This window comes from Oncorhynchus masou, chromosome 23, assembly GCF_036934945.1.
Source record: "Oncorhynchus masou masou isolate Uvic2021 chromosome 23, UVic_Omas_1.1, whole genome shotgun sequence".
Taxonomy (NCBI): Eukaryota; Metazoa; Chordata; class Actinopteri; order Salmoniformes; family Salmonidae; genus Oncorhynchus; species Oncorhynchus masou.
In genome coordinates this window covers 24869497-24893367 of record NC_088234.1, presented here as the reverse complement: position 1 = coordinate 24893367, position 23871 = coordinate 24869497, and the positions used below count along the sequence as shown (strand labels likewise).

The window sequence follows — 23871 nt, the reverse complement described above, 5'->3', positions numbered from 1 at the left end:
CATTCCTGACTATTTGCACATTCAGTTCGAAATGTTTGTTAATGAATATTATCACACCTTTTGAGTTCCTTTGTCCATGACAGAAACATTTTTCACCACCCCATTCCTTTTTCCACGCAACTTCATCTAAGCATGTAGAGTGAGTTTCCTGTAAACAGTATATGTTATATTCCTTTTCTTTTAGCCACGTAAAGACTGATCTTCTTTTTTTATAATCTGCTAAACCATTACAATTACAACTGGCTATACTTGTTTCACCCCTTGCCATAACTAGATACTATTCTCAGTCTAAATTGACCATAATTAGTGCTTGTAAAGTTACTGCCATCAGAGGTATTATGACGGTCAAACTTAGAGCTTTCAAATGTCTGATATTTAGAATTCAAGAAATAGGTTCTAGCTATATTTGTTTTATTCCCTTGCCTGTTTGCCTGTGAGCCAATGCCACAGATGTTAGAAAATTGAGAAAGATATTATGTGTGTAGCAAATCTGAGTAGGTTGATGTGTATGATATTGGATGTGATTTAGTGAGTGCGTACGATGTCTGTATAAGGGTAAGACTATAATGTATGCTGTCCAAACAAATAATAGCTCCGCCAATTTGCATGGTTGAGTGTCTGTGTGTAACATGTAGTGTTTGTATCCTTAATATTCATGATGATAATTGTAATCCATAGCGTATCACTGTTATAGTTGCATCATATTTACCTTTAACATCATTGAAAGACTCATCCCAGCATTTCCAAGGCAATTGACATTTCACATGATCGTGAAAGAGACCTTGCATTACTCTTCACTTCGACGAAGTTGGCTCATTTCAAACAACATGTTATGAATTCCCCAATGCCCCTATTCTGATATCTTCCCCTTGCTTGTTGTAAACATATATAAACTTGTAGACAATGCATAAAAAAGATAGACAAACAAGAAACATCTGAAATTATAAAACAGTTCTCGACAATAGAGAGAGAGTAAGAGAAGAGAAAAGAGATTGAGAGAAGAGAGCGAAATCAGGTGTGTGTATAAGTCTGTATGTGTCAGCGCCGTTCTCTCGCTGTCTTTCTATCTCCCTCTCTCTCTCTCTCTCTCTTGCGGTCTCCCCCTCTCGCTGTCCCGCTCTCTCGCTTTTTCTCTCTCACTCTCGCTGTCTCTCTTTCACACTCACACATGAAGGCTCACTGACACATTCTTTGACTTAATTCCACCCACACTCCTTACTTCTAATGTCCTCACCAACCCCCTAACAACAGATTTCCTTTATAACAGCAATTGACAAAGTTTTGGTCTAAATAATGTCCTATAACAGCCATTTATACTAGTTTTTCTAAAGTCTTTTTTTCAACACTTGACAGTGCAACACAGGCTGCACTTAGCATGCTTTTCAATTCTTCAGTTTTATCTGTGAGCAAGAAGCAATCAATTTCATTTGGTTTCATTAACATATATATTTTTTTAACCTTTATTTAACTAGGCAAGTCAGTTAAGAACAAATTCTTATTTTCAATGACAGCCTAGGAGCAGTGGCTTAACTGCCTTGTTCAAGAGTAGAACAACAGATTTTTACCTTGTCAGCTCGGGGATTCGATCTTGCAACCTTTCGGTTACTAGTCCAACGCTCTAACCACTAGGCTACCTGCCGTTCCATTTGATATACGATTAGTCATTTCTGATAAGAAGGGTTAGATGAATGAGTTTAATTTAATAATTTTTGTTTATTTGACACACTGTATTCCACATGTGCCCTTGTCAAAAGTAGTGCACTATATGTATGCCATTTGAGAGACACACATATCTGGGGCTGTAAAAGGAACATTGTGAGATACAGAAAAGCCACGCATTGAGTCAGTCAGCTCATTGAGCATGATGAAATGAGCCAGCTTTCCATTCCCTGCTTGTACATTGGAAACGGTGATAGATTGTAATGGGTGTTTCTGACGAACGTCTCTGTAAATCAAGTGCGTGAGGCGCCGACTGATTGAGTTGTCTATGGAGTGAACTCGGTTTAAACTCACCCCCTTGCTTTTTTCTGACCGTAGGACCAAATTCAATCAAAACACAATTCACGTTGTTCCTATGATGTATATGTTCTTTCCTTGATATCGAAATCGATTTGATTTAGTTTCCTCAGAAAAAAATCACATCACGCTACTTTTATAGGAGAAAGGAGAAGGTGATTTTGCCACTGTCTGAATTGAGGTCCAGACTGTGTTAAAAACAAATAACCAATGATTTTGTCTTACAAAGGACAGTGATAAACAGCCAGTAATTGTTATGCTCTTGCAATGTAGGTTGCATTACAAGTAGGGACAGCAGCTTGTGACAGAATGCCATTTCAGATGTTTGCCAGTTAAAACACATGGGGCATGATTCTTACATGGTATCTCTGCACACAGATGGAAGCCTTACTGCAGATGAAATGATGGTTCGGAGAATACGGGTTGTATCTAATCACTTTTAATGATGGAAGACATGAAAGTGTCAAAATAATGACTTTGCGTTTGGGACTGATCCTTGCTGGGGTATTGTAACTTGAGGGCAGACTCAATTGGATATGCAATTTTACACTGCTAGTCTCACGGATTTTTAAATCTACAGGCTCAGTGGCTGGCAGGGTGCTTGAAGTGTTGCCCGAGCTAATGCAGCCAAAGAGGTAGCTGCAGTCAAAATAGGAATAGGGTCAGGTTGCCCCTGATCTATGGCCAGTTTTTTGTTTTGACCCCCTGATTATTAGGTTTAGGGAAGGTAATCTAAATCCAGATCTGTGCCAGCAGGCCACAGGAAATAACTTTGAAACAGGGTGTACCATTTTAAAGTGTTTTTGACCCAAAACTTCTCTGCCACTGTGAGGATCTGTCTATCCTTTCATCCTGCCTGTGTGATTATTGTATCTCCTGCAGTTTGGGGTTATAGAGTGAGCCTAGTCACAGTGAGGTTATTTATATTAATGGATTTCACTATTGAGTAGTTCTGAGCAGTTAGTAGCCATCTGTGGTTCGAGACAGTGAGGAGCTGAGCTAAGTTCTGGTGACCATTTAAGGGCATTCTACTCCTAAATGAATTAAAATAAAATGATGCTGACACCATCTAAAATATAACTTACACCTACCGGAATGAGCTGAATAACATATTGGACCATGCAGAGAAATTAACATTCAATTATCTGACAACAGCTCTGGTGAACATTCCTGCATTCGGCATGCCAATTACACGCTCCCTCAAAACCTGAGACATCTGTGGCATTGTGTTGTGTGACAAAACTGCACATTATAGAATGGCCTTTTGTCCCCAGCACAAGGTGCATCTGTGTAATGATCGTGCTGTTTAATCAGCTTCTTGATATGCCACACCTGTCAGCTGGATGGATTGTCTTGGGAAAGAAGAAATGCTCACTAACAGGGATGTAAACACATTTCTGCACAACATTTGAGAGAAATAAGCTTTCTGTGTATATGGAACATTTCTGGGATCTTTTATTTCAGCTCATGAAACATGGGACCAACACTTTACATGTTGCATTTTATATCTTTGTTCAGTATGTAAACAATAACCTAAATGTCGGCAAATTTTGCTGGGGTGATTCAGGGTGGAGATGCAGGTGGGAAAATGGTGCAGCCTTCTTACTTCATGCTATCTTGACTGAGCTCCTATGTCCAGCACCAGGAAATGGACTCCAACATCTCAGAAGAGGGAAGGTATTTTCGTTTAGCCAGTTGCTTGTAATTAGCTGGATGGCTATAGATATTAGCTCTGAATCACTATGAGTGGTGCAGTGCAGACTAATTTATTGCATGCGTATGACAGCTCTCCAAAGCGCAAGAAGTATGAATGCTCTGAATTCTGCTGAGGCCGCAAAGCATTAAATTCTGTATGGCCACTACAGAAGTCGGATTGACCATTTAGAGCCTTTTAGTGGCCAAGTAACAGTTTTGACTTTAATCTATGGCAAGACCTTAAATTGATGTCTAGCAGTGATAAACAACCAATTTGACAAAGTTTGAAGAAATTTGAAAACAATAATGGGCAAATGTTGCACAATCCAGGTGTGGAATGCTCTTAGAGACTTACCCAGAAAGACCCACAACTGTAATTGCTGCCAAAGGTGATTCTAACATGTATTGACTCAGGGGGTGGACTACTTACATAATGAAGAAATATTAGTATTTTTTCATGTAACGCAACAAATGTGGAAAAAGTCAAGGCTTGTGATTATTTTCTGAAGGCACTGTAAACCCTGGATTACTGATACTATGTATTCTATAGCTTCCAACATGTTTTACAATGGTGGGTGAGTGTCAAGATGGCGGCACGGTGTCTTCAACACAGCGCGCCCTACCAGTCATCTACTTTATAAAGTCCATTCAGAAAGTATTCTGACCCCTTCTCTTTTTCAACATTTTGTTACGTTACAGCCTTGTTCTAAAATGGATTAAACATTTTTACAATATCATCTACACACAATACCCCATATTACAAATAAAAAACTGAAATATCACAATATATATAAAGTACCAGTCAAAAGTTTGGACACACCTACACATTCAAGGGTTTTTCTATATTTTTTTACTATTTTCAACTTTGTGGAATAGTAGTGAAGACATCAAAACTATGAAATAACACATATGGAATCATGTAGTAACCAAAAACGTGTTAAACATATCTAAATATATTTGAGATTCTTCAAAGTAGCCACCATTTGCCTTGATGACAGCTTTACACACTTGGCATTCTCTGGAATGCATTTCAATTAACAGATGTGCCTTGTTAAAAAAAAGTTAATTTGTGGAATTCATTTCCTTCTTAATGCGTTTGAGCCAATCAGTTGTGTTGTGACAAGGTATGGGTGGTATACAGAAGATAGACATATTTGGTAAAAGACCAAGTCCATATTATGGCTAGAACAACTCAAATAAGCAAAGAGAAACAACAGTCCGTTACTTTAAGACATGAAGGTCAGTCAATCTGGAAAATTTCAAGAATGTTGAAAGTTTCTTCAAGTGCAGTCGCAAAAACCATCAAGCGCTATGATGAAACTGGCTCTTATGAGGACCACCACAGGAAAGGAAGACCCAGACTGTTCAGAGGAGACTGCTTGAATCAGTCATTCATGGTTGAATTGCTGCAAAGAAACCACTACTAAAGGACTCAAATGAGAATAAGAGACTTGCTTGGGCCAAGTGGAAATCTGCCCAAATTTGAGATGTTTGGTTCCAACTGCCTTGTCTTTGTGAGACGCAGAGATGTTGAACGGATGATCTCCGCGTGTGGGGTTCCCACCGTGAAGCATGGAGGAGGTGATGTGATGGTGTGGGTATTCTTAACCAGCATGGCTACCACAGCATTCTGCAGCAATATGCCATCCCATCTGGTTTGCGGTTAGTGGGACTGTAATTTGTTTTCAACAGGACAATGACCCAGCACACCTCCAGGCTGTGTAAGGGCTATTTGACCAAGAAGCAGAGTGATTGAGTGCTACATCAGATGACCTGGCCTCCACAATCACACGACCTCAACCCAATTGAGATGGTTTGGGATGAGATGGACCGTAGAGTGAAGGAAAAGCAGCCAACAAGTGCTCAGCATATGTTGGAACTCCTTCAAGACTGTTGGAAAAGCATTACAGGTGAAGCTGGTTGAGAGAATGCCAAGAGTGTTCAAAGCTGTCATCAAGGCAAAAGGTGGCTACTTTGAAGAATCTAAAATATATTTTGATTTGTTTAACACTTTTTTGGTTACTACATGATTCCATATGTGTTATTTCATAGTTTTGATGTCTTCACTATTATTCTGCAATATGGTAAAGATAAAGAAAAACCCTTGTAGGTGTGTCCAATCTTTTGATTGGAACTGCAAGTATTCAGACCCTTTACTCAGTACTTTGTTGAAACACATTTGGCAGCAATTGCAGCCTTGAGTCTTGTTGGGTATGACACCGTAAGCTTGGCACATCTGTACATGGGTAGTTTCTCCCATTCTTCTCTGCAGAATTTATCAAGCTCTGTCAGGTTGGATGGGGAGCATCAGCTCTCTCCAGAGATCTTCGATCAGGTTCTAGTCCGGGCTCTGGCTGGGCCACTCAAGGACATTAAGACTTGTCCCGGAGCCACTCCTGCATTGTTTTGGCTGAGTGCTTAGGATTGTTGTCCTGTTGGAAGGTGAACCTTCGCCCCAGTCTGAGGTCCTGAGCGCTCTGAAGCAGGTATTCATCAAGGATCTCTCTGTACTTTGCTCCGTTCATCTTTCCCTTGATCCTGACTACTCTCCCAGTCCCTTCTGCGGAAAAACATTCCCACGGCATGATGCTGCCAGGACCATGCTTCACCATAGGGACTGTATTGGCCAGGTGAAGAGCGTTGCTTGATTTTCTCCAGATGTGAGCGACTCTTGGCATTTAGGCCAAAGAGTTCAATCTTGGTTTCATCAAACCAGAGAATCTTGTTTCTCATGGTCTGAGAGTCCTCCAAGTTGCCTGTCAAGTGCCTTTTACTGAGGAGTGGCTTCCATCTGGCCACTCTACCATAAAGGCCTGAATGGTGGAGTGCTGCAAAGATGGTTATCCTTCTGGAAGTTTCTCCCATCTCAACAGAAGAATTCTGGAACTCTGTCAGAGTGACCATCGGGTTCTTGGTCACCTCCCTGACCAATGCCCTTCTCCCCCGATTGCTCAGTTTGGCCAGGCGGCGAGCTCTACAAAAAGTCTTGGTGGTTCCAAATGTCTTCCATTAAGAATGATGAATGACGCCACTGTGTTCTTGGGGATCTTCAATGCTGCACAATTATTTTGGTACTCTTCCCCAGATTTGTGACTGGACACAATCCTGTCTCAGAGCTCTACAGAAAATTCCTTTGACCTCATGGCTTCCTTTGACCTCATGGTTTTTGCTCTGACATGCACTGTCAACTGTGGGACATTTATATAGACAGGTGTGTGCCTTTCCAAATCATGTCCTATCAATTGAGTTTGCCGCAGGTGGACTCCAATGAAGTTAGGTAAATTGCTAAACCATTCTACAATGGGGTTGTCAGATTTTTCTATTCAATACTTGTTTTGTTTGCAGAGGAAAAGCAAATGTGAACTGTTCTAGCGTCTTCAATGTGTCCAACTGCCGTAATATTTTTTCATGTTACATATTTTATTGCCGTGGATGCAATAATATTGCTGTGGTGCAGCGCCACAGGTAAATGACTGCAGCAGAAACACTGATGTAATGTCCCAAATAATTAAAATTCGATGAGGACGGAATTCAGGAGGTTTTTATTCTTGGCGTGAAGATGTCTAAATAATCATATGAAAATGAGAAAGTGAACGATTTAAAAAAAAGTTTAGCTCAGTGAGGAATTGGGGATGTCCTGATTTGTGATATATTATCTACTTTTACAGCCAGGGTTTCACTTAAATTGGCCTTGGCAAAATACTTTTATTGGACATTATTCTCAGTTTTGGCGATGTTGAAATTCATTGGCACAAAAGTATTCACTGTGGAAGTTGATAAATGTAGGCCATTCTGAAGAAATATATGCACAGCACTTAGTTTTAAGCATCAATTTATCTGTTTTCTTGCTCAAACTGCAAACAGCACCAGTCAAACTCTAACCTCTTGGAAACACAGGGATGTCGGGTACGGGATTAATATTATCAGAGGACCTTGGAATTTGTCCTGGCCCTTTCACACAGGACTAAAATTATGGATGTGGTGTTTAAATAAATACATTACCCGACATCCCCCAGTAAAATTCTCTGACACATTGTACATTCATCAGATGTTGTACCAAGCCTAATCCATTTGCAATGCAAAAGTTCCAGAATTGTATTCATGGAGATCTTTATAGCTGAGGGATTAACCAAGATATTGGCCAGCAAATTGCAATTTCTCTCCCGTTGTGACCTATGCGTTGAAAGCACCACTGGAGGCAGAAAAACATATTTGTAACAAGTGACAGTAGCCCTATTCCCGGATCCTACCACAACAAAGCCATGTATTTTATCAAACTGGTCAGGGTGGTTCTGGTTGTAATTTAGTTGTCAGGCAGGTGTGATTGCTTCTTGTAGACTGGACTCGGACTCCTTAAGAGAAACCGAATTACAATGTAGAACCAGTGCAGCGGCTGACACACAAAGGGCTTTTCACCTTCAGGATGGTCATGATGACACACTTCCAGGTAGATGTCTATGTTAGCCCCTCCATCCCGCTCTCTTAAGCCTTGCTCATACCATGCTGAAGTTGTTTTCATCATCCTCAGCCCCACTTACTAGTTTCTTCCTTAGACTTTTATCCGTAGGAGGCCCCAGAACGGCGACCGGCACACCGTAGAGGCAGGAAGCGGGATAATGGTGTGGGGAAATTGGTACTTGATTGCGGGCGGTCGTGTTGTAAATTGGACCGCCGACGTGGATGTTCTTTGAAAAGACTGCTAAGGGTTCTGCAGGGGTGGCAGTGGGAACCGAATGATTTTTTTATTTTTGTTGTGTGAGAAAAGCCGAGTGCCAGTGATGATACATTTTAAAGTAGGAGTCCATGTCTGTAGAACACGGGCCAGCGTTCTGTAGATCTTCAGTAGTCACTTGGGGGATGGCAAGGTCCCTCCTCTTCTCTGACCATCCACATTTTATCTGTCACATGCTTCTTAAACAACAGGTGCAGACTAACAGTGACGTGCTTACTTTCGGGTTGTTTCCCAACAATACAGAGTTAAAGATAATAGAAATAGTGACACGAGGAATAAATACACAGTGAAGAACAATAATGAGTACAAATAACATGGCTATATATACAGGGAGTACCAGTACCAAGTCCAAAAAGCCTTTTGTGTCCAACACAAATAGGAAGGCGAAGGGTCTCCTTTAAAAACTCGCCGTTGCATTTTGAGGGTTGTATGGGTAGGTTAAGAAAAGGCTTTGGTGTGGTAGAGTGAGACGTTGAATGTGTTGACAAACATTCAATGAATTGGAATTGTCTACCTTTGCACACACCACTCTCTCCCTGTGCAACCTGTTGATGTTCGATGCACTAGTAGTCTATGCACTCTGCATATCAATGCATTTGGATGGAAAACAATCAAAACATTCTGTCTTTTGTGGTGTTTTTGATTACAAGCATCCCCATTGCTGTTCCTTTGTATTGTGAATGTTGTGATTGCAGGATTGTAATTAGAGGACTCAACGACTGTGATTGATTTCAATCAAATTTCTATAGGGAGTTGAAAACCTTGATTAATGTATTGAAGGAAATTTGCAGCAAGGCATGCCCTTCCATAGTAATTTCCAGGATCTCATCCTTTGAAAAACATGTCTATGTTGCATAAAGAATTAGAATATGCTGGCAGAATCAGAAAAATAGGTGTTACACACAGCATGATGAGGGATATCTCCTGACACATTAATCTGCCCTTAAATTGGTTCCACCTTTTCAGGGTTGATATGGTGCAGATGGACCTTGTTGTCGTCAAGTGGTTGACCTGCTTGCAATCGAAATATCTACACAGGCTGCCCACGTTCTTTTAGTCAATGTCATAGATATGGCATGGTTTTCCCATTCTCACTGCATGGGGGCTATAGTTAAAAGATACCTATTCACAAGCAACAATATTAATCTTTGAGCTCCCTCCCTTGTTCCCTCCCTCTGTGAGGGGGTATCTTGAGTGGCGCTACTATTACGTACAGCGAGTTTCTGGCTCCTGCTGAGAGAGCTCAATTAATCTAGGTGCTCAACTGTACAAAGTAGCCAGGCAGTACAGCAGCACTCTGCTCCGAAGTGCCCCCTTCAGTGAAAAAAGGAGGGGGGCCAGAGACTGAAACGCATCAAAATTCTAAACTGAAAAAGGGTGGCACCGGCGCTCGACTCCCACTCCACACCCTCGTTGCGCACCCAGCTCACCAAGCCTGGGTGGAAAAAAGGGAAGCTAGGAAGCACAGACCGGAGACTCTTATAGTTGCAGCTCATCAGCTCTACTCAGAAGCCAGCAAAGTGTAAAGCTGTAGCGTTGTCAAAACTCGCAGGACTTCTGGATCACCGAGCAAGACCGGGGCAGGGGGGTAAACATGGGTGCTTTGATGGTCATCTTTTCTCTTCAGAAAGATCAGAGGCGCAAGAGGACAGGTAGGCCAGGGTGTGTGCGTGTGGGGGGGTTGGTGTGCAGGATGGTTGACGTAATCACTAAATTTGATTACTCAAACTACTGAAGACATTAAGGTAATGTGCTCAATTTGAATTGCTTTCAAAGCCCAGACCTGAATGAGTTCCTTATCTTTTCATTCTCTAATATGCATTTCCTGTGTTTTATTTGCAACTTGTTTTAGGGTGTTTGTTTTCTTCAATCCCCTACAGACTTTTCCACTAGTAATGTGTTGTTGGGTTCATTATACTCCTGTATGAATTAATGTGCCACACCACCAGTCCATGAAATTGACTCCACATAATTTACCCCTTGAACTTTCGAATGCCACCTTTCACAATTGAAATGCGTAATCTGGGATTGATACATACATGTTTGAACTTTTAAATGAATGACATATAGCCATTGGTTCTTGAAGAATATAACTTAAAGCTTAATGCCTCACGAGTTTAGTTCAACTGGCATCTGAACCCAAAATATAAACTTGTCTTTGTAAACAATGTAATTGTAAACAAACACTATATAGCTTCAAACATGATTACAACTGTAATGTTCATCCAATGGATGAATTTGAGTGTTTTATGAATTTGAGTGATTCAGCTCCATCCCTCAGCTATTTACCAGAAAAGTGATGCAGTGACTGCTTTGTTGACTGCAATGCAGAATTCGCTCCGCCATTTCCTGGTTGCAAAAAATTTGAATAGTTTGCCTAATTTCAGTTTGTGACAAAACAAGCAAGAATAGTGTAGAGAATTATTGTGCCATATAAACCATTGTGAAATATATTTTCCATAACCAACAACATTGTATTTTCAGCTGTTCGAAGCTGATGTACAAAACCAAAAGTAAAAACCAAACTTAAGATCGGGCAGCATAGGAAATAACGCTAATAGAGCAGATCTACTGCTCCTTTGACTTGCTTTCAATGAGAATGACAGATCTATAAGTCACATTTTTGTGAGAAGTTCGTTGGGTCGCAGCTTTAAACAGAGTGTAAGACCATCCATTTAAGGACAATGCAATATTTAACAGGTGGTCAGTCATGGTGGTAGTGGTGGGGGTTGTAAGTTGTCAAAAGTTATATTTAGTCATTTGGTGCTGTTCGAGAGACTGATCACTGATGGATCACTCTTATCTTAAGCCATATTTCATTGAAGTCTTGTGAAACAAGCTGAAAGCAAAATGAATGGGGGAGCCATTCTTAGGCAATAGATCAGTTTTGACAGCTCTGTCTGTGCAATGTAAGCACATTTCACCAGAACCCAGATAGGAGAACATGTGGACCAGGCAGACACAATTCCCCTCCATAAACTCTTAAAGGTACATTTCTAAAATGTTCAACTTTATATTCATCATCTCCAGCACCACCCCAACGTCAACATATGTGAAAATAGCATGTTTCTGTTTTTTTTTTTGTTTTTTTTTGGGGGGGGGGGGGGTTAAATGAAGATGAGTGTTTCCAATGACATCATCAACCAATTAAGACAATTAGTAGATCAAGCCTACTATTCATAATTGCTTCAAGTCACAATGCACACTGATGTCATTGGATACACTTATCTTCCTCCTTTTCTATATTTTTTGTTGGAAAAAAAGGTAATATTTTCACACTTTGATGTTGCGGTGGTGCTGGAGATGATTTAATATGAAGTTGAACCTTTTGTTAAATTTCCATTTAAGCTGAAATCAAGATTTCAAAACCTCCAAATTGGATGACTACTCAGCATTGTAATGAGCTCTTATTATCATGGTCTAAATTATTTAGCATTTTGCCATGAAGTGTGTGTGTGTGTGTGTGTGTGTGTGTGTGTGTGTGTGTGTGTGTGTGTGTGTGTGTGTGTGTGATTTGAAGTTGAGTTCAAACCCAGACTGATCTCCTGGGACCATCACAGTGGAAGTGATTTTATGAATTGGGCTGATTCGTTGCATGGTTAACACATGGGGCCAGAAGCCCTGAGTGCCACTCCACTACCCACTCAGTGTTCCACATTAATTACCAAAGCTGCTCTCACCTACATGTGAAGAGCCACTGTTTTAGTTAGCGCCTTGCCAACCGTACCCTCAAACTCCTCTCTCTTCTACTCCATTCAGACCCATTCTTTTGAAGTGTCTCAAGGTGAAAAGATACGAGAGTGTACTCTAGTGATGGTGGGTCAGCATGATGGTACAGTAGGTCCACCAAAATCATAGAAATGAGTTTATATAGAGTTACATATGTAATTCTATGGGTAGGTCTAGATATATGACTATAATGTTCAGTGTTGGTCTGAGTGGGTTTTTGAGCTTCTGAAGTATTCCAATGTGAAATGATGTAAGATTGTAGTTATGGTGGTTTCATTATGATTGTAGGTCTCGGTGTAGTGGGCTTGTTGTCGACGTAACCTGCTGTGAATCAATCTTTTCAGGGTTTGTTTGTGAGTGGTTGGCGTAGGAGTGCTGCACTCGATGCATTACCTCTTAGATAGAAACGGCAAAACATCAAGTGAGTCAACCCCTTAGTGGGTAAATGGATGTCTGTTTTGTACTTTTCTAATCTGTCATATGAAGGTGAATGGTTGTATAAGCAAGCACTAAATGGTTTCCACCCCTCCCTCTGCATTGTTAATTTAGTTTAAGTTTCATGTTAAAATCACGTAATGTACCGGGCAGAAAAAGCTCATTTCAGCTCTACCATGATGTAACACACTTGAGTGACGTGTGTCCTTGCCTGCTACATGGATGAGCTTCCCGATCTAATGCATAGGCTTTAGCTCAAGAGACCAACAGTCTTGTAGCATGTAGAAGACCTGGGTGTGAACCCAGTTGGTCACACATGCACTTTTGTTTACGGCAATCCCAGTACGTTTTGTTAATTGATTGTTGTGATCTCCCTCTGTTTCGGTCGGGGGGTCTCGAGTGGATCGTGTTGCTGGCCGGGCCCTGGTACAGGACTTCTGGTATTTACAGAACTACAAGAGACTTGTAACATCCGCAGGGAGAGCAGCTGCCACTACACCCATAGTACTGCTCAGCCATGATCAGTCCATTTTCCACTATGCTCACACAGCAGAAGTGCCACATGCACACATTCACTACGTGTTTATATGTTTGCTGTATGTGTGTTTGAGCGTGAATTTTGTTACGGATCCCTAAAGTTGTATAAGTTGTCATCGCATTCCAATTACATGGTTGCCATTCACTCAGTGCTACTAAATCCCAGAGTTCATGGCCACCCTACTAAGCAACACATACAGTGCATGAAGTAGCTTTATAGCATGCCTTTATACCACAGTGTGTATTGCTACTGTCCATAAAATTCAACTTTAAAACAAAGGTCCTGATTCTTTTTGATCACTAAAGATCCATGGCATTTATCACAAGAGGGTTGTTCCCTTTTGAAAAGGGCACAACTCTATTGCTTTCAAAACACACGTATTTACAGAGCACTTACTTTTCGTTCCTGAGACCACACTGGGTTAGTTGAACGTTTTTAAAAAGCATATTACCGCCGATTTAGAGCTCTGCTACCCGACCCGAGCTAGATGGTCCCCGAAACAGTTTTCATCAATAACTAGGATACAGGTAATGCTCGGGTATCACCAAATTATTCTGTAACATTTTGAAGCTGAGACAATTTCTCGTGCTCTGACTAAGATCATAACATGGTGTCAGAAGTGCTTCAACCTCACCAAATATAAGACAGGAGAGATTATTTCACAGAAAATGTTCCTTGTTTTGTCTGAGTTTAGAGTTTAAAAAAAAGAAGTAGCTAACAGCTCTCAAGTCTCGTCATTGAGCAGAGCAGCCCAAACAAAGCTGTTGCTATGGATACTCATAGACCCAGAGCTGTCATGAGCAGAGCGTGAGTGACATTGAGGTGCAGCTAATGGATTTATTAACAGAGGAAGTTGTTTCTTGAATTTGGAAGAAGCAATGGGTAGGGTAGGGCCTGAACGTTACAGGCATTTTATTTAACCCTTGTTTTACCAGGTAAGTTTACTGAGAACACATTCTCACTTATCAAATCAAATTATGTTCTGGGCTAGGTATGTTCTGGGCTTGGTATGCTTTCGCCGAAAAGCATTTTATAAATATGACGCTGTGGTTGGTTTAACAAGAAGTTAATCTTTAAACCTATGTAAAATATGTTTTGTTTTCTGAATTTTTAGAATGAGCATTTCTGTAATTGAATTTGGTTTAAAGATTAACCTCACTGGATGTAGGCCAGATGGGATGCTAGCGTCTCACATACCCTAGAGAGGTTTTACTCACGTTGGCCACGGTGAAGGAGAGCCCGCAGGTTTTGGTCGCGGGTCGTGTCAGTGTCACTGTATTGTCCTCAAAGCAAGCAAAGAAGTTGTTTAATTTGTCTAGGGGCACGACGTCGGTGTCCGTGATGGGGCTGGTTTCCTTTTTGTAATCCGTGATTGACTGTAGACCCTGCCACATACGTCTCCTGTCTGAGCCGTTGAATTGCGACTCTACTTTGTCTCTATACTGACGCTTAGCTTGTTTGATTGCCTTGTGAAGGGAATAGCTACACTGTTTGTATTCGGTCATGTTTCCAGTCGCCTTGCCATGATTAAAAGCAGTGGTTCGCACTTTCAGTTTTGTGCGAATGCTGCCATAAATCCACAGTTTCTGGTTGGGGAAGGTTTTAATAGGCACCGTGGGTTCAACATCACTGAATAACTTGCCAATAAACTCGCTCACCGAATCAGCGTATACATCAATGTTATTGTCAGAGGCTATCTGGAACATATCCCAGTCCACGTGATGGAAGCAATCTTGAAGCGTGGAATCCGATTGGTCGGACCAGCGTTGAACAGACTTGAGCATGGGCATTTCCTGTTTTAGTTTCTTTCTATAGGCTGGGAGCAACAAAATGGAGTCTTGGTCAGATTTGCCAAAAGGAGGGCGACGGAGGGCTTTGTATGCATCGCAAGAAGTTAGAGTAGCAATGTTGCCAGCCCGTGCCATGCATTCGATATGCTGATAAACTTTAGTGAGCCTTGTTTTCAGATTAGCTTTGTTAAAATCCCCAGGTACAATAAATGCAACCTCAGGATATATGGTTTCCAGTTTACTTAGAGTCCAATGATGTTCTTTCAGGACGATCGAGGTGTCTGCTTGGGGGGGGAATATACACGGCTGTGATTATAATTGAAGAGAATTCTCTTGGTAGATAACGCGGTTGGCATTTGATTGTAAGGCATTCTAGGTCAGGTGAACAAAAAGACTTGAGTTCCTGTATGTTGTTATGATCACACCACGACTCGTTAATCATAAGGCATACACCCCCGCCCTTATTCTTACCAGGAAGATGTTTGTTTCTGTCGGCGCGATGCATGAAGAAACCGAGTGGCTGTACCGACTCTGATAAAATATCCAGAGTGAGCCATGTTTCTGTGAAACAGAGAATATTACAATCTCTGATATCTCTCTGGAAGGCAACCCTTGCTCGAATTTCGTCTACCTTGTTGTCAAGAGACTGGACATCGGCAAGTAGTATACTCGGGAGCGGTGAGCGATGAGCCTGTCTACGAAGCAGAAGACCACTCCGTCTGCCCCTTCTGTGGTGTCGTTGTTTTGGGTCGCCTACTGGGATCCGATGCATTGTCCTGGGTGGTTGTCCAAATAGAGGATCCGCTTCGAGAAAGTTGTATTCCAGGTCGTAATGTTGGTAAGTTGATGTTGATATCCAATAGTCCTTCCCGGCTCTATTTAATAAAACTTCAGATTTCCTGGGGTAGCAATGTAAGAAATAATACATGAAAAAAAAAAATACGGCATAGTTTCCTAAGAACGCGACGCAAGGCGACCGTATAACTTATAGCAACACCATGGGGAATAGTTTCAAGGGAGAGGAGGGGGGATGAATGAGCCCATTGGAAGCTGGGAATGATTAGTTGGCCATGATTTGGTTGGGACACCGGGGTTAACACCCCTACTCTTACAATAAGTGCCATGGGATCTTTAGTGACTACTAAGAGTCAGGACACCTGTTTAACATCCCGTCCGAAAGACTGCACGATACACAGGGAAATGTCCCAATCACTGTCATGTGGACTTGTGATATTTTGTTTAGACCAGATAAACAGTTCCTCCTACTGTCCCTCCAACACCACTTTCTCCCATCCAGGGACCAATCCTGCTTAGCTTCAGAGGCAATCCAGCAGTGGGATGCAGCGTGGTATGCTGCTGGCAATGGGAAGAGCTTGGGCTTAAAATTAATGCACGTGCAGGACTCTACTGTTGATATTGCTTCAGTATTCATAGCCACACTCTTGAATAGTTTATTCATTACTCTACGCGCTCATACTGTATAATGGAGTTATCAGCAATGTTCCTCTCGGACTGCCATGCAGATTAAATATCAGCCCACGTAGAAAAGCACAAGATTGAACCTCACTCAACTTTCTAGAGTTTTCCCCTTTAGTTAACACAATGTGGCTCCCGAGTGGCGCAGCGGTCTAAGGCTCTGCATCTCAGTGCTAGAGTCGTCACTACAGATGCTGGCTCGATTCCAGGCTGTATCACAACCGGCCGTGACTGGGAGTCCCATAGGGTGGTGCACAATTGGACCAGCGTCGTCCAGGGTTAGGGTTTGGCCGGGGTAGGCAGTCATTGTAAATAAGAATTTGTTCTTAGCTGACTTGCCTAGTTAAATAAAATGACATTAAATATCAAACACTGTTTCGATATGCTGTGGGAATTGTGCTCGAATCAACCCTATATTAGCCACTTTCAATGTAACATACCGAAAAAAAATTACCTGTGCAAGAGATTTTCTTGTAGGCAGAGCGCATTGGAGTATGATTCTATTGCATTGACATGCACACCTCAGGTTATGGCGCACCGTTCTGTGTATACAGGCCTATCAGAGCTGCAGTAGCACAAAATGTAAATAGCCATTGCCATATATGGAGCTGTGCCATTCACTTTTCAAAAGGACAGCATGAGCGGTCATGAGAAGATGCTCTTGTTTTGAGATCATGTAGCCACCTGTGCACATTGGTTCATATTATTTGCTAGTCAGTGAGTTATTAGCCCAGTTATAGCTCATTTCTAGTCAACGGTGGGGGAGTGGTTGCTTCTTAGGAGAGCACATAATGTGCGTTTCTAGCCATCTTTGAAAATAAAGTCAGATAAAGATATTTTTTATGTCTTAAAGGGGCATTGTTGTATTTTGAGACTGTCTTGAAAAAGATAAGTTCCTAATAGGCAGAGGGTCGCATCATTTGTCTGATAATGGTTTGGGAATAATGGTGGTTTCTTGCATCAAACAACATTTTCAGTCACCAGCTTGTCTGAATGACACACACACACACACACGTACCTAAAGGCCACTAGTCACTCAGAGATCACATATACACCCTGTCCATTTTTGGACATCCCTACTCCATGGACAAATTGCACAAGGAGAATACTGGGCTTGTCACTCAAACGAGAGGAGCCTTCCTAACTGCATTTGATTTATGTAGTGTTAGTGACTGTTATAGCCCTATTGGCGATGTAGAGGCTAAGGGGTTCAAGTTAACAACGATCCTCATAAAGCTAGTCTGGTTCCTTGGCTCTCAAGATTTAGTTTAGTTTATTAGGATCCTCATTAGCTGTTGCACATGCAGCAGCTACTCTTTCTGGTCCAGTTGCGGTGACTGTGGGTGCTGACCTGTATAGTGTGGAACCATCAGCATATATAGGCATTCTAGCTTATTGTAAGACAAGTGGCATTTGTAAGAATTGAGAAAAGTAATGCCCGCGGCTTTTTCAAAAATGTATTGTGTATTGAAATCAGTGGCATTTGAGTATGATAGCTAAGGAGATGGAGAAAACACCTGCCTCCGGATTATATCTTCAAACGAAGGGCAACCATGGCATCTGACGTGTCCATCCATGATTTATTTAACTAAGCAAGTAAGTTAAGAACAAATTCCTATTTACAATGACTGCCTACCACGGCCAAACCTGGATGACTCTTGGCCAATTGTGCGCCGCCCTATGGGACTCCCAATCATGGCCGGATGTGATACAGCTTGGATTTGAATCAGGGACCTTAGTGACGCCTATTGCACTGAGGTGCAACGCTTTAGACCGCTGCGCCACTCAGGAGCCCTTAAATTAATTAATGATTTATGATAGCTAGCTACATTTCCAGATATTACACATTTCAAATTTTGACAGAAAGAGACATTAGATTGGCTAGCGATAACCTAATGTTAGCTAGCGAATATTGAACCTGGTTTGTTAGCTACCTGCAGATTCATGCAGGGTAGTAAACATCATGAGTTGGGATCATGGTTCATTGTTTACCTAGCTCGCTAATGTTACATGTATGATCTTATTATTTGTATCTCAGAGCTATTTGCTTGGCTAGCTATAGCATAATGTTAGTTAGCTAACATTGAACCGGATTGGTTAGCTACCTGCAGGGTAGGAACATCATGAGTTGGGATTATGGTTCATTGTTTACCTAGCTAGCTAGCTACATGTTTTAACAAAAGACTCCACTATGCAAGTAACCATTTCGGGTGCGTTCGTAAATTGTCATCTACTCCAATTTCAGAGCACTGTATAACTGATGGATTTAAGAACGCTCAACGCCGTTGAATATGGCCGGTGTCAGTAAACGTCCAGCAGTTAGCTTTGGTGCTTGACTGCAGTTGTGTGGTCAGAATATTCGGATCAGCCCTACTCATCGGCCAGACTCTGGCCGCCAGAGCGTCCGGTGTGCATTCTGAACGCTCCGAGAGCGACACTTTTTGAATTTACAAACGGACAATCTGATGACACAGTTGCAGTCACCAATGCTCTGGATAACATAACAGCCTAACCAGCTCCGCTAGGGCGAGTAATGTTCAGTGAGCTGTTCTCGCATTTGTGTCTGGAAGCAGCTTGCAAGTTAGCTTGGGTGCTTGACTATTGTAAGTACAAAAAGGTCAGATCAACCCTTAACCTCTTACATCTATGGGGGCGCTATTTCATTTTTGGATGAAAAACGTTCCCGTTTTAAACAAGATATTTTGTCACAAAAAGATGCTCGACTATGCATATAATTGATAGCTTTCGAAAGAAAACACTCTTACGTGTCCAAAACTACCAAGATATTCTCTGTGCGTGCCCTAGAACGTGAGCTTCAGGCAAAACCAAGATGAGATGGAATCCATGAAATGAGCAGGATTTTTGAGGCACTGTTTTCCATTGTCTCCTTATATGGCTGTGAATGCGAGAGGAATGAGCCTGCCCTTTCTGTCGTTTCCCCAAGGTGTCTGCAGCATTGTGACGTATTTGTAGGCAGATCATTGGAAGATTGACCATAAGAGACCACATTTACCAGGTGTCCGCCCGGTGTCCTGCGCCGAAATTGGTGCGCAAAAGTCACCTGCCAGTATTTTTCCATGGGATACAGAGAGGAAAGCAAGCTTCCACGAACTGCATATCAATGAAGAGATATGTGAAAAAACACCTTGAGGATTGATTCCAAACAACGTTTGCCATGTTTCGGTCGATATTATGTAGTTAATCCGGAAAAAGTTTTACGTTGTAGGTGACTGAATTTTCGGTTCGTTTCGGTAGCCAGACGCAATGTAGAAAACGGAACGATTTCTCCTACACACAGACGCTTTCAGGAAAAACTGCGCATTTGGTGTGTAACTGAGACTCTCCTCATTGAAAACATCAGAAGCTCTTCAAAGGTAAATGATTTTATTTATTTGGTTATCTGGTTTTTATGAAAATGTTGCGTGCTAAATGCTACTCAAAATGCTATGCTAGCTTTGCATACTCTTACACAAATTAGTCAATTTCTATGGTTCAAAAGCATATTTTGAAAATCTGAGATGACAGTGTTGTTAAGAAAAGGCTAAGCTTGAGAGCAGACGCATTATTTTCATTTTATTTGCGATTTTCAGAAATCGTTAACGTTGCGTTATGCTAATGAGCCTGAGGCTTTAGTCACAAACCCGGATCCGGGATGGGGAGTTTCAAGAAGTTAACCTCTTGAAACTCCCCATCCCGGATCCGGGATTGTGACTAAGCCTCAGGCTCATTAGCATAACGCAACGTTAACGATTTCTGAAAATCGCAAATAAAATTAAAATAATGCGTTTGCTCTCAAGCTTAGCCTTTTCTTAACAACACTGTCATCTCAGATTTTCAAAATATGCTTTGAACCATAGAAATTGACTAATTTGTGTAAGAGTATGCAAAGCTAGCATAGCATTTTGTGTAGCATGTAGCACGCAACATTTTCACAAAAGCCAGATAACCAAATAAATAAAATCATTTACCTTTGAAGAGCTTCTGATGTTTTCAATGAGGAGACTCCCAGCCACATACCAAATGCGCAGTGTTTCCTGAAAGCGTCTGTGTGTAGGAGAAATCGTCCGCTTTCTACATTGCGCCTGGCTACCGAAACGAACCGAAAATGCAGTCACCTACAACGTGAAACTTTTTCCGGATTAACTACATAATATCGACCGAAACATGGCAAACGTTGTTTGGAATCAATCCTCAAGGTGTTTTTTCACATATCTCTTCATTGACATGCAGTTCGTGGAAGCTTGCTTCTTCTCTCTGTGCCCCATGGAAAAATACTGGCAGGTGACTTTTGCGCACCAATTTCGGCGCAGGACACCGGGCGGACACGTGGTAAATGTGGTCTCTTATGGTCAATCTTCCAACGATCTGCCTACAAATACGTCACAATGCTGCAGACACCTTGGGGAAACGACAGAAAGGGCAGACTCATTCTCTTGCGTTCACAGCCATATAAGGAGATCATGAAAGACAGAGCCTCAAAAATCCTTGTCATTTCCTGGATGCCAAGTCATCTTGGTTTTGCCTGAAGCTCACGTTAAAGGGCACGCACAGAGAAGATATTTGTATTTCTGGACACGTCAGAGTGTTTTCTTTCGAACAGTAGCAATTATATGCATAGTCGAGCATCTTTTTGTGACAAAATATCTTGTTTAAAACGGGAACGTTTTTCTTCCAAAAATGAAATAGCGCCACCATAAGTGTAAGAGGTTAAAGAGATGGGTGGGGCTAAAGCTTAAGAGGGTGTGAATGATTCTGAATGGGTGTAGAGTCTACACCCATTCAGAATCATTCACACTGTAGACAAAGGACTCTCCAATAGTTGTTCCAAAACATTTCATGAACATTTTCTCAAAAGTGAGTTTACAAGTTGATCAACTTTCAAAGCAAAATTATTTTCCCTTTTTTCCTCAACTGTACTGTATGATTTACAATTTTGTAGCTCTGAGTCTCTACTTTTATCCAATGTAAAAAACACAATTTCAAATTTTGCAACACAAGACCGATTTCAGCCGGTCGGTCACAATTCTTCTCTAATTAAAAATGTCTCTAGTTTGTAAATCACGCTTGTAATATCTGTAGGCTAAGCTTCAGAGGGGAGTTGCCTACACATGCACACACTGGCCATGATTTTCAGTTGGCAGGCAGACACTGGAAATCAGTTTCTGAGTGAGAGTGAGGGCTTTGCTTGAGTTTTTTCTGGGTCTGAAGAAAATGCCTGGAAAGTAAAAACATTTATTTTAACCAGTTCCCAGGCTTATTAGTTAACATTGGTCTATTAACTAATAATGGTTCTGTTCTGGAAAAGTTTAGATCACTTAAGTTCCGGTTATATTTCTATTCCTCAAAAGAAAAATGTGGTTGTTTTCCCTGAACTGGTTCTAGCCCCTGCTCACTACTGTAAGTCACCCTGGATAAGAGCATCAGCTAAATTACTCAAATGTAAATGCAGTTAAGAAGTTGTCTTAGCCATGCACAGACTGGCCTAGTCCCACTGAATGGACCATGACACATTTGTATATCAATATCAAGTAATTTCCGGGTAACAATTTAAGTACTTTACTGTGATTTTCAGTATAAGAAAATGTGTTTAAAAAAAAGCAACAAATAGCTTCTTAGCAAAGAGCAATTTCTCAAGCAAAAATGTAGCTCGGACTGTCGGAGTGGTCTGAGGGGGGAGTGGAAATCTGAAAATTAGCTGTTATTGGCAGGTTTGTCACTTTCTTTTTTTATTGGTCTATTCACTAATTTACCCCTTGGTGATGTCACCATGGAAGGCAAAAACTCCCACCCAAACAGTTCTTTTCAAACAGCTCTTACACAAAAAGGTTATTATCATAATTTCACAGTAATATTCCAACCTCATAGTAGAAATGTATATAAAACACTGAAAAATCAAATTTTTGACTGCACTGGGCCTTTAAGAAATGCATATACCATTGCCTTTTTGGTCAGTTTTAATTACCCTTTCTTGGGGGCACTCTGACTGTTGCATCACTAACAGTATCTGAAACTTAAGCTAAATAACGATGGCGCAAATTGCATAATCCATCTGACCCTTTGGTTATTTTCAGTAGTTTTAAGTGTATTTGTACCTATTCAACTCCCCAAATTGCTCATTGCTCAGGCAATTTCCCCTCTAGTGACCTGATGAAGACCTGTAGGGTTAATGTGGTTTCCGTAAATGCACTTGCGAGTGTATATCTCACTGTGGAGTGTCTTTGTTCTGTTGCATAATTCATCAACGGAATGAGTAATGGGTAGTAGTTGAATGAATAGTGGCCTCTACATTGATTCATAGTAGCGAACTGTCTAACCCGGTTGTTTCTGTCAGTGGCCTTTTGATGGCAGCAAAGTCACAAACACAGTACTGTATGTTGATTCCCATCTGAAACCTAAACAATACAACAACCTGGGGAGGTGAAAAGAAAGAGCCATGTTTTAAGATATACACACTGCCTTTTACACTGCTAAAAGGCAATCGATAGCAACATGCCTCGTTATAACGTCATATTGTTATAGACTTGTCAGTTGTGTCCGAATGCATGATTGGTAGTGAGTATTGTGTGTGTGGTTAGATGGATGAACTAAAATCATGCAGTGCAACCATGTACTGGAATTGCATTGTCGGAACTAGAAGCACAAGCATTTCGCTACACTCACATTAACATCTGCTAACCATGTGTATGTGACAAATAAAATTTGATTTGATTTTGTACTGGAAGTAATTCAGTTATAGCCTTTTTCACTCTGCTTGTACTGTAACTGTGTCCTTGTATAAACTAGGGTACCAGTGAGGATTTCCTACCTTGGACCACTTGTTACAGCTGTTGATAAACACATTTGGCAGATAATAATTAATTATTTATGTCATTGCATGTTTAACCCTTTATTATGGTTGGTGTCTTTAACAGATATGTCCTAAATCGTGTGACATAAAATATTACTTTCCTGTCCTTGCATTTATGGCAGTGTAAGTTGGTGTTATATCTTGTATTAAGCATTAATCAGTTAAATTAGACATTGAACCTGAACCCTGGATCTAGCTGTCAAGTTTTCTTTGTATAGAGAACTCAGAAATGCAGGATAAGTACTTAACATTTTGTGTCTCACAGTACCAGTCAAAAGTTTGGACACACCGACTCATTCAAGGGTTCTTGTTTATTTTTACTATTTTCTACATTGTCGAATAGTAGCGAAGACATCCAAACTATGAAATAACACATATGGAATCATAAAGTAAACAAAAAATCGTTAAACAAATCAAAATATTTAATATTTGAGATTCTTCAAAGTAGCCACCCTTTGCCATGATGACAGCTTTGCACACTCTTGGCATTCTCTCAACCAGCTTCTTCATGAGGTAGTCACCTGGAATGCATTTCAATTAACAGGTGTGCCTTGTTAATTTGTGGAATTACTTTCCTTAATGCGTTTGAGCTAATCAGTTATGTTGTGACAAG

At 41.1% G+C, this 23871-nt stretch overlaps 1 protein-coding gene across 3 annotated transcripts in view; it reads left to right on the top strand.

The window, feature by feature from the left end:
• Positions 1-23871, top strand: part of LOC135510612 (Kv channel-interacting protein 4-like) — a 268359-nt gene that overhangs the window by 150460 nt on the left and 94028 nt on the right. The window contains exon 1 of one of the 3 annotated variants that reach the window (XM_064931673.1): positions 9935-10095. The exons of the other annotated variants lie outside the window; for them this stretch is intronic. Coding sequence (XP_064787745.1) covers positions 10038-10095 — 58 coding nt within the window. The 5' untranslated portion in view covers positions 9935-10037. Of the gene's footprint in view, positions 1-9934; positions 10096-23871 lie in introns of those variants that run through there. 3 annotated transcript variants of the gene reach the window in all.